Genomic DNA, 12,432 nt, shown 5'->3' with positions numbered 1-12,432 from the left:
GCATGGCCAGGGATGTTACGTGTCCATCACGGCGCACTGGGTTAATGTGGTGGATGCAGGGTCCACTGGGGACAGCCATAGTGGGACAGTTCTGCCTAGCCCACGATCTAGGAAACAATTGGCTGTAGGCGTTCACCACCCCTCCGCCTCCTCCAGAAGCGAAAGCTCGTCCACAGAGCGCAGTCGCACGACCACTCCATCCGCAGCTGCCAGTGTTGCACATGAGGTGTCCCATTATCGAACAGCTAGTGGTAAGCGTCAGAAGGCTGTGTTACAAATGAAGTGATTGGGCGACAACAGACACACCGCGGAAGTACTGGCCGAGTACTTGCAGCAAGAAACTCAGTCATGGCTGGGAAGTGTACATCTTGAGGCAGGCAAGGTAGTCAGTGATAACGGAAGGAATTTCATGGCTGCCATAGCCCTTTCAGAACTGAAACACATACCTTGCCTGGCTCACACCTTGAACCTGGTGGTGCAGTGCTTCCTGAAAAATTATCCGGGGTTACCAGCCCTGCTCTTGAAGGTGTGAAGACTTCGCTCGCATATTCGCCGGTCGCCCGTACACTCCAGCCGTATGCTGAACCATCAGCGATCGCTGAATCTTCCCCAGCACCGCCTAATAATCGACATTGCAACAAGGTGGAACTCCACACTGCACATGGTTCAGAGGCTGTGCGAACAGAGGCGTGCTGTAATGTATTTGTGGGAGGATACACATACACAGGCAGGCACTTGGATGCCAGACATGGAGTTGTCTGGTGTGCAGTGGTCGAAGCTACAAGACCTCTGTCAAGTCCTTCAGTGTTTTGAGGAATGCACATGGCTGGTAAGTGCAGACAATGCCATCATAAGCATGAGCATCCCACTAATGCGTCTGCTGATGCAAAGTTTGACGCACATTAAGGAGCAGGCGTCTGCAGCTGAAGAGGAGAGAAGCCTTAATGACAATCAGCCATTGTCAGCTCAGGGAACTCTCCTGGACGAGGTGGCGGACAAAGAGGAGGAGGAGGAGGATGATGGGGATGAATATTTATGGGAGGAGGATGCTTCTCAGGGGGAAATAGAAACTGGTGGCGTTGCAAGGTCAGGTACAGGGGTTTTGCGGGAGACAAGTGATGTTGATTTGCAAGAAAGTGCTCCTCAACCCAGCACAAGCAGTGAATTGACACCTGGAGCTTTGGCCCACATGGCTGAGTATGCCTTTCCTATCCTAAAAAGGGACCCCTGCATTATCAAAATGATGACCGATGACGATTACTGGTTGGCCTGCCTAATGGATCCACGCTACAAAGGGAAATTGCAAAATATCATGCCACATGAGAACCTATAGCAAATATTGGCTACCAAACAAGCAACTCTTGTAGACCGTTTGGTTCAGGCATTCCCAGCACACAGCGCCGGTGATGGTTCTCACACGAGTCGTTGTGGGCAACATGGCAGAGGTGTTAGAGGTGCACAAATCCAAAGTGGCGTTGGAAAGATGGGTTTTATGACCAGGTTGTGGAGTGATATCGCAACGACCGCTAACACGACAGGTACTGCTGCATCGATTCAAATTGACAGGAGACAGCATTTTTCCAGTATGTTTACGAATGACTTTTCCACCCTTATCGATGTTCTCCCTCACACGTCATTCCCATTTGATTACTGGGCATCCAAAATAGACACCTGGCCTGAATTGGCAGAATATGCTTTGCAGGAACTTGCTTGCCCAGCTGCTAGAGTGCTATCAGAAAGAGTATTCAGTGCTGCTGGTTCAATACTGACCAAAAAAAGGACTTGTCTGGCTACCCAAAATGTGGATGATCTAACCTTCATTAAAATGAACCAATCATGGATTTCAAATTATTTTGCCCTACCTTCCCCTGCTGACATGTAGCTTGCCTGAAAAATGTCTTGCTTTTGGCCTCCTCTTACTGACTTCTCCAATTCCTCCATTTGCAGCTGCTGAATGTCCACCATAGGCCATTTTTATACCTCCCTAAATGGGCTGACTCCCCCCACAGGGCCGTGTTCACCACCTGGCGCAAGCACCCGTGCGAGTGCCGTTTGCCTGCACAGGTGGGTATACCCACTCTTGGGCGACGGCACTGGCACAGGGTCCCTCATAGTACAATGAAATGTCTCTGGCGGTGGTGGTGCACAACCAACGTCAGACACACTGTCGTAATATAAGGGGCCCTGTGCCAGTACCACCGCCCACGAGAGTGTTCCCCCCAGCTCAAACAGTGCTCTACCACTTGCAATACTTACCTCTCCCTGCTCCACCACTGTGTAGTCTGTGCTGTTAAATCCTTCAATGGCACTGGCATAACAAATTTGTTGAAATGATAGATGATAGTTAAAATATACAGGGGCCCTGGCCTCCATTTAGACCATTTAATACTTTGCGCCTTCTACCACTGTCTGCTACTCAGCAGAGGAGCCCACCCCTGTACCTAGCTATGCCACCTGTTTATTTATGAAAAAAAATTTGGCAGACATTTAGCCCATTTTATTATTTTGGCCTACTAACTGTGTCAGCCTCTCATTACAGTTGTCCTCCACTGAACCAAGCAATGCCGCCAGTTTACTCCTGTTACCAATTTTGAACTGCTTTTAGCCTACTTACTTATTTGGGCCTATATCTGTGTTTCCTCCTCATCCTGCCCATTGCCCAGCCACTGCTAGATGAGTCTGCTGGTACATTGACCCAGACCACTACATTCCCCTTGCACTCTACACAGCCAGAATCTGACCCTGCTGAAAGTCAGGTTCCCCTACCCGCATACTATACCACCTTACACAGGGACAAAGAGGAAGGTGCAGATGAAAGTGCAGGTTCCTTCATCAGGTGGGGGGGCATACTCATTGGCGACGTCACTGGCACAGGGCCCCTCATAGTACACAAAAGTGTCTTTGCCGGTGGGAGGCGCCCCCGCCGTCAAACACACCGCCTTACTATGAGGGGCCCTGTGCCAGTGCCAATGCCAACGAGTGGGACCCCACTGCTTGCTCAGGATCACAGCACTTCCAAAGTTGAAATACTTACCTCTCCCTGCTTCACCGCCGTGATGTATTCCACATTTCCTGGGCCCACGAAAATCTTGAGCCAGCCCTACCCCCCCACAACTTTAGCCAAATGACCCCCAATTTTCAATGCCTAACTATTATTATAAAGTAAATTAAGATTGACAAGCTTCAGTAATAAGAATTGATGTTTTTGCCATTAAAATGGGCACTGTAGGTGTTTTCCTGTCCTCCACTCTATGCCGACTTTGATTCCCCATTGACTTGCATTGGGTTTCGTGTTTCAGTCGGCCCCTGACTTTTCGCAATAATCGGCCGATTTCACCCAACCTGCCTTTTAACAAAGTCGGGTTTCGCAAAACCCGACTCGATCCCAAAAAAGTAAAAGTCGCTCAACTCTAATTGATAGTACTGAAACTGGACCGCAGCTTCATCTAATGCCTGTAGTTAGCCTAGAAGGCAAGCAATCTATAGGAATATTATCGTCATATTGGGGTCATTCCTAATGTTTGTCTTTAATTTTTAGAATTTTATGAACATAAATTTCACAATTTAATTTAATTTCTTCAAGACAAACAATATCACACTGGCGCTAATGAGGTGGTATATGTGCTAGCTGCTGATATCAGACGGGTGCCGTGACTCGCCCGTCACACCTACTGGTGAACTAAGAAAAACATAAAAAACTGAGATATCGCGCTTATAGCACTGTGCATGTTAATTAAACCTATTGGACTCTACAGCAACCTTCACTATAATAAGCTGCCACCACTAAACATGCCAGAACCAGTTAAATATCGTAAAAGAGGTGAGCTATGCTCCTTACCTAGGGAATGGCTTGATGAGGTTACGGCTGATATAGTGATATAGCGATGTTAGTTGTAAATGTTGATTGTTGCAGGTACTAAGCACCTGGCGGCAGGAGTGGATTGCGAAGGTGTCCGCAGTCAGAAGACGCGCAGAGCCAGAAGTGCTCCGGCCGGTAGCACTCCTGGATGCGCGTGTGAGAGAAATGGCCGCCGCTGCTAGACAGCAGCGTGTGACGTCACACAAACCTACGGCGTGCCACACAGGGCAAAAAACTAACCTCTGCAGACTACATATAGCGACCGGCAGTGAGGGGGCGGTAACCCTGACGAAGAGGGACGGAGTCCCTCGAAACGCGTTGGTTAGTTTTTTGCCCTGTGTGGCACGCCGTAGGTTTGTGTGACGTCACACGCTGCTGTCTAGCAGCGGCGGCCATTTCTCTCACACGCGCATCCAGGAGTGCTACCGGCCGGAGCACTTCTGGCTCTGCGCGTCTTCTGACTGCGGGCACCTTCGCAATCCACTCCTGCCGCCAGGTGCTTAGTACCTGCAACAATCAACATTTACAACTAACATCGCTATATCGCTATATCAGCCGTAACCTCATCAAGCCATTCCCTAGGTAAGGAGCATAGCTCGCCTCTTTTACGATATTTAACTGGTTCTGGCATGTTTAGTGGTGGCAGCTTATTATAGTGAAGGTTGCTGTAGAGTCCAATAGGTTTAATTAACACGCACAGTGCTATAAGCGCGATATCTCAGTTTTTTATAATGTAATTTCTTATTTCTTGGGTTTGTTTGTTTTTTTTACAAATGTTGAGTTATTTTTTCTATTTGAGAGAAAAATACAATGTTTAATAAATCATTGCCTCCATATAGAAATTACCCAACAGAGAAAATATTCCCTGAGGGTCTCCTCCCATAACGAGTAACAGCGGGACCGTGTGGTAGAAGAGAGATATTCTCTGTGGAATTCAGGTTTTCTTATTAAAACACTAGGATTCATACAGAAGAAACTCCACGTTGATCCTGGTATCTCAAAGTCACGATATATGGCACAGGTAAGAGACATCTCTAGACATAAACACAGAATTTACCAAGCAGAAACACTAAGGAGAAAAACTAGGAGTCTTTGCTAAAGATCATAGACTATGTAAATTGCTCAATGCCAGTTTGCTGCCTTAAAGAACTGCAAAAAGATAATAAAGATTAAAGACGTAACACATTGGCAAAACAGTCGATAACTGAACACGGCAAGGGTGAAATGTGAATCCTTTCATACGCTGTCCTATCCTATATACGTATATAGGTTCTGTCTTTGTTCTTGGAGTTACCATGATACAACCAGTTATGTATCAACACAAGGCAATACCGCACGGATCACAAGAAAAAAGATTATATACCAAGCGTAGGGATTTCAAAATACGGCTTTATTCAAAGAAATGCCAAATGATTTACATAATCAGGAAGAAATCATTTTTTAAAAAAAAATTAATTAAAAATATACATAAAAACAAACACATCCGCGCAGTACAGGATTGTAGGGCTGTGTATATTAACCAGCAATATGACCCACCATACCAGGATTTTTTGTATGTAGGCTGTACAGTATATACTCAGGTGCAAACAAAGGAGAGGATGGAGATATAAAATTCTTTGTATAAAAAATTATTATTTAAAAGATATTTATATAAAAGCTTTTGAAAGTGCATATGCTGCTCACATAAAAATATATAGTGCAAAAAAATAAATTAATAATAAATATATGTGCTGCACAAAAATATGTGTATAAAAATATGAAGAAGGGGTTATTAAAACCCTGTGATGAAAATCACACAACCACAATTAGACCATAGTAAAAGTGCACTTAAACAAAGTGACACAGTGCAGAGTGAATTAAGTGGTGTGCACACTTGCAAACAGCTGCCAAAGTTAAACGGTGATACCATCCACCCAATAATGTTAGTTATGGCAGTGGTGTCTTCTAATATGACATAGACGTCCTAGAGAACTGAGGAGCCAAGTACAACTGGGAATGAAGATCTCTAAACTACATAAATGCTGAGGTGTAAGGCTCCTCTCCCTGAAAATCTTGGAGGATCTCCCTCTCCATGTTGTATTATGTTTTTAAATCATTGAGGTCTTTCTCCTCCAGACTCCAAAATAAAGCTGAGGTTATCTTTGGATAAAAGTCATGCTGGTGGATTATGGACCCACTGCACCACGAATAGGGCTTACTCTGGAGGAGCATATCTAAGTGGTTTTCGCTGGAGCCTCTGATGGTGAGGTCAGGTTTGCGCTGCAGGTAGGTGCCGGGTACCACTCCAGGGCACTGTCTCCCAACCATTCTTTTAATGTTGAGCAACATGACAGATTTCCGAAGGTAGTCTTTGCATTTTCCTTTCTAGTCATGCAGCCAGTCCTGGTCAGTGAGGTCATTATGGTCCATTTCAAAGACATTTGGTCCAGGAAAATGATCACCTTTTTGCAAGAAATTCAGGTGTATACACAGGGAGTCTACTATCCCCAAGCTTCAAGGTGGTCAACGCCAATCCAACAAACGTTCAATAGATCAACATCCCTGAATTATTAAAAGCATGGAAAGTGATCATTTTTGTCAGCAAATATTTATTATTTCTATCCAGAAGATTGATTTTATCCATTTGTGTTATCTGGAAATTACCATGAAAATAGTAATAGGCCACTGAATGTCTCTGCTCCATAGAATTACAATAATCACCTCTCCTCCAGGATGGCAGGGCATTTTCCTCCTGGGCATCCATCAGATCTGTATGGCAACTCACAAGATGGTAACGCTGCCTTTCGTGATTACATGTGATATTCCCCAATGTTATGTTGTGGAACTGACATTGTAATATTATCCCTTGTTTTTGTGATCTGACCTAATGTTAAGCCTGCTAAGGGTCAGGGATATAAACTACTCCTTAATCCAGGGGTGGAAACCTTTTTTCTGCCAAGGGCCAATTGGATTTTTATACTGTCCTTAGGGGCCGTACAAATCGCGCTTTAACTCCACCCACAAAGTACATCCTGATGCCGGCACTGGTGTCTGGACGTAATCTTTCAATGCATGCACCTCCACGTTCAGTAGTGAACAAGGCGTGCACATGCTCACAGGGCAAAAGAAATTAGAGGGCCGGTGGCCATCAACATTCACCTGCCAGCCCAAGCACTGCGGTCCTCTGGAATCTGCCCTGGAGGCCGGATAAAAGACATTGAGTTCCATAAACAGCCAGCGGGCGTGGGATTCCCCATCCTGGGCTCCGGGAAGGAGGCCAGACAGTGTCTGCAGAGATTCTGTCAGATTCATTCAGGTGAACGGCTCCATTATGGTTTCTATCAGAAGAAATACAGTTTTTAAAGATTCCAAGGGAGATCTCAATGTAGTGGTCAGCATAAAGTACTGCGTAAGGCCGGCGTCACACTCAGCGTAAGACAATACGCTCAGTTTTTTACGGCCGTAATATGGAGAAATGTTCCCAAAATATTGATCCGTAGTCAGGGTGTGTCAGCGTATTTTGCGCATGGCATCCTCCGTATGTAATCCGTATGGCATCCGTACTGTGATATTTTCTCGCAAGCTTGCAAAACCGACATCTAATGGATTTATGTGCTCAAATGTTCGGTAAAACATATATACAGTATATATATATATATATATATATATATATATATATATATGTCATTGAGACACATATATATATATTCTGTATTTATATTTCATTCAGCGCGATATATGTGAAAAGCCGGTAATTCAATTGCCGGCTTTTGCTATCTCCTTCCCAAACCCGACAGGATATGAGACATGATTACATACAGTAAACCATCTCATATCCCCTTTTTTTTGCATATTCCACACTACTAATGTTAGTAGTGTGTATGTGCAAAATTTGGGCGCTGTAGCTAATAAAATAAAGGGTTAAATGGCGGAAAAAATTGGCGTGGGCTCCCGCGCAATTTTCTCCGCCAGAGTGGTAAAGCCAGTGACTGAGGGCAGATATTAATAGCCAGGAGAGGGTCCATGGTTATTGCCCCCCCCCGGCTACAAACATCTGCCCCCAGCCACCCCAGAAAAGGCACATCTGGAAGATGCGCCTATCCTGGCACTTGGCCACTCTCTTCCCACTCCTGTGTAGAGGTGGTATATGGGGTAATGAAGGGTTAATGCCACCTTGCTATTGTAAGGTGACATTAAGCCAGATTAATAATGGAGAGGCGTCAATAATGACACCTATCCATTATTAATCCAATTGTCTGAAAGGGTTAAAACACACACACATTATTAAAAATTATTTTAATGAAATAAACAAACAGGTTGTTTTATTATTTTTTTGTTCTCTCAATCCAGCTGCAGACCCTCGCTTGGCAAAATAATAAACCCACAAGATACATATCTTCAGATGAACTGTCACGTCCCACGAGGTAATCCATCTGAAGGGGTTAATTATTTTACAGCCAGGAGCTGCGCTAAAGCACTCGCTCGTGTCTGTAATCCCCGGGTAATGAAAGGAAAGCTGGGTGACCTGTAGTTACATTGAGTTGCAGTGAGGCGCCCTCTGCTGGATGAACTCATATGAACTCGAGCGTGGGAACTTTTCCAAGGCTGCAGTTCATGAGAACATCCACCAGAGGGCGCCTCACCGCAACTCAATGTAAGTACAGATCACTCAGATTTCCTTTCATTACCCGGGGGATCACAGACACGAGCGAGTGCTTTAGCGCAGCTCCTGCCTGTAAAATAATTAACCCCTTCAGATGGATTTACTTCGTGGGACGTGACAGTTCATCTGAAGGTATGTATCTTGTGGGTTTATTATTTTGCCAAGCGAGGGTCTGCAGCTGGATTGAGAGAACAATAAAATAATAAAACAACCTGTTTGTTTATTTCATTAAAATAATTTTTAATAATGTGTGTGTGTTTTTTAACCCTTTCCAACAATTGGATTAATAATGGATAGGTGTCATAATTGACGCCTCTCCATTATTAATCTGGCTTAATGTCACCTTATAATAGCAAGGTGGCATTAACCCTTCATTACCCCATATCCCACCGCTACACGGGAGTGGGAAGAGAGTGGCCAAGTGCCAGAATAGGCGCATCTTCCAGATGTGCCTTTTCTGGGGTGGCTGGGGGCAGATGTCTTTAGCCGGGGGGGGGCAATAACCATGGACCCTCTCCTGGCTATTAATATCTGCCCTCAGTCACTGGCTTTACCACTCTGGCGGAGAAAATTGCGCGGGAGCCCACGCCAATTTTTTCCGCCATTTAACCCTTTATTTAACAGCTACAGCGCCCAAATTTTGCACATACACACTACTAACAGTAGTGTGGAATATGCAAAAAAAAAGGGGATATGAGATGGTTTACTGTATGTAATCATGTCTCATATCATGTCGGGTTTGTGCAGGAGAAATGAAAAGGCGGCAATTGAATTACCGGCTTTTCACTAACACCGCTGCGTATTTCTCGCAAGTCACACTGCTGGTCCGTGTGGAATCCGTATTTTACTCGCCCCCATAGACTTTCATTGGCGTTTTTTTGCGCTATACGGTTACAAACGCAGCATGCTGCGATTTTCTACGGCCGTACAAGACCGTATATTACAGATGCGTAATATACGGCTGATAGGAGCAGCCCCATAGAGAATAATTGGGCCGTGTGTAATGCGATTTTTACGGACGTATTTTCGGCGCTCATACGTCCGTAAAACTCGCTAGTGTGAGGCTGGCCTAAGTGTGTACCAAACCTAATATGGCATCTCTGGGATGAAGTAGTCTGTTGCACTCCCTAATTTATAATATTTTTTTTTCCTTTTCTTCCTCTTTTTCTTATTCTGGTGACCCTTTATTTTCTATATCTGGAGTGTAGAGCCATCATGTGTCATTGATACTGTGTAATAGTATGTAGATACGGTCATTCTTCCCACCTGAAATCATGGGACAGGCTCTTTGCAATTTAAGGTACCAATGAAACATAATGATAAGGTTCAATCAAATACTTGCTGTAGTATTCTTCAAGCACTTCTTTATACTGATTTTTTTTAGTCTTTGGTCCTTCATGGATGGTAGAACTAGCTGTGTATATTAGACGGCGGTCGGTCTAATAATGTTTAGACTAACCGCCAGGTCAGATGACTCTCCCATACACAGGAGCGCTCGTTCAGCCGAACCCTATTGTGTTCTCCGTTCGAAAGCTGCCAGCTGACGTGTCCAACATTGGACATGCTTGATGGACATCTTCCCAGATGATTAGTCGGCCGGTGCCTACATACACAGTAGACTGATGGCTGAACCCGTCAATATCAGTGGGTTCAGTAGACATCAGTGTAATGTGTATGTTGGCCTTGAAAGTTCTAATTCCCTTTGTTACTCAATAACATTTCAATAAAAATTAATCAAACTTGCGACCTTGGTTTATATTCAATCTTCTCCTTACCATACAATAATGGAAGTAGATCCACAACAACCATAGTTCTCCTCAATCCACTGACACTAGTAGAGAGGTAAGGGATGGATCTGGATAACTTGAGTAAACTGTCACTTGTATGACCTTGTATCTGCCTGACAGAAGTTCTGTTGTGTCCCTCCTAATTATACGCCATTCTCAATGTTTCCTCAATCTTCATTCAAGGACCAGATGAATCAAAGTCGACCAACAATGTTCGAGTTTACCGGACTGACCAATGATGCAACTCTCTCCATTTTCCTCTTCGTATTCTTCCTCCTGGTTTACATGATAACTGTGGTTGCTAATGTTGGGTTGTTCATAGCTGTCCATAAGACATCCGCCCTCCATACTCCCATGTATTTCTTCCTCAGCTATCTCTCGGTGGTCGACCTTTTCTACTCCTCAGTTATCGTTCCTAAAATGATTTCAGACCTTGTTTCCAGGAGGAAGGTCATCTCATTTTATGGTTGTGCTCTTCAATTCTACTTCTTTGCTGCTTTGGCCAGTACCGATGTTCATCTGCTCTCAAACATGTCATATGACCGATACGTCGCTATTTGCCATCCTCTACATTATGTGTCCATGATGACAAAGACAAAATGCTTTTGTATGGTTCTCGTAGCTTTTTCTCTTGGGTTTTTGCAGTCAACAGCACAAACCAGCTGTATGTTTAGTCTTCAATATTGTGGCTCAAATGTCATCAACCACTTTTACTGTGACATCCCACCGTTGCTTAAGCTGTCCTGCTCGGATATTGTCATGTGTGACATGGTCATCATGTTCCTCATTGGATTTTATGGGATAGGTTCACTTACCGCCATCATGATTTCATACATTTTCATCATCATTTCCATTCTTAAGATTAAGTCTTCCAAGGGCAGACAGAAAGCGTTCAGCACCTGCTCCTCACACATCATCTGTTCCTGCATCTTCTTTTTGTCCGTGCTTCTCACTTACTTACATCCTCCTTCCAATGCCATCAATAACCAAAGTAAGGTGGCTTCCATCTTCTATTCCGTCATGACACCCATGTTGAATCCTCTTGTTTACAGCCTGAGGAACCAGGAAGTGAGGAACGTCATTGTTCAAACTTTCCATGGTCTATGTAATAAAAGGATTTAAATTCTTTTAAGTTTTGGGACTTGGGCAGAGTTCTTAATGATGTCGACATGAAAATGCATAAAACTGTAGTAAACCATTTATCTTCAAACATCACTGATATTTCTTATTAAGACTAGTTGACCTTAAGAGAACCTATAGATAATCTGTGGCTTCACTTTTTATTTAATATTATTGCAGATTTTTCTAAATACTGTATACAGTAAGTTATTGTCAAGAGTGTTCAGAAGTTTCCCTAATGCAAAAGTTGGACAAGAACTTCTGGGTTGTGGGATCCCAGCATGCAAACTGGGTCTGACATCCCTCCACAGCTTCTCTGACCATAAACATGTAATATGCCACGCGTTATCGAGACATCTCACACCTTGTGCTACATATTTTACTAAACGGTTATCGAACAGTTACTGATCTAATGATTTTACCATTCACTAACCGCTTAGTACACAATTCAGTAAAAACACACAAGATCTCACAATTTCACTGGGAGAGGGGCCGTGGAGGGTTGTAAGATTCAGCTTTTCATCAAGGGATCCTACAGCCCAGAAAGTTCTGGTCTGACTTTTCCCACTTTAGGGTGGTATTAGGGATCCTTTCAACATTTTTAACAATAACTTATATTTACAGAAATCATCAGAATGGAGACAGGTACTCTTTAAGATCAAAATTGTACAAACCTGCCTAATTCAGTAGGAGCGACCGGTTGTCTGATGTGTATAGAAGTGTCCCAACTCTCCCCTGACAATTGGGTTGATTTTCCAATTCTTTTCTATCCCCCAGAGATAAGCACACACACACTTGTGTGTTATGGTTCTCAATGGCAAGAGAACATAGCCCAGCAAACATAAGAACTAGCTCTTGGAAGGATGGAAACTAAACTGACCATGAACTAAACCTGCCGCACAACTAACAGTAGCCGGGTAGCGTAGCCTGCGTTTTATCCCTAGACGCCCAGCGCCGGCCGGAGGACTAACTAATCCTGGCAGAGGAAAATATAGTCCTGGCTCACCTCTAGAGAAATTTCCCCG

At 44.0% G+C, this 12,432-nt stretch overlaps 1 protein-coding gene across 1 annotated transcript; it reads left to right on the top strand.

The window, feature by feature from the left end:
- Positions 1-10,477: 10,477 nt before the first annotated feature.
- LOC143774593 (olfactory receptor 5AR1-like) lies at positions 10,478-11,410 on the top strand. The gene has a single exon (XM_077262344.1). The coding sequence runs from the start codon at positions 10,478-10,480 to the stop codon at positions 11,408-11,410; it is 933 nt and encodes a 310-aa protein (XP_077118459.1).
- Positions 11,411-12,432: the final 1,022 nt, after the last annotated feature.

The sequence above is a fragment of the Ranitomeya variabilis genome, chromosome 5 (assembly GCF_051348905.1).
Source record: "Ranitomeya variabilis isolate aRanVar5 chromosome 5, aRanVar5.hap1, whole genome shotgun sequence".
In the NCBI taxonomy this organism is placed as follows: domain Eukaryota; kingdom Metazoa; phylum Chordata; class Amphibia; order Anura; family Dendrobatidae; genus Ranitomeya; species Ranitomeya variabilis.
Note: the sequence above shows the minus strand (reverse complement) of the source record. Positions and strands in the feature narration are given on the sequence as shown.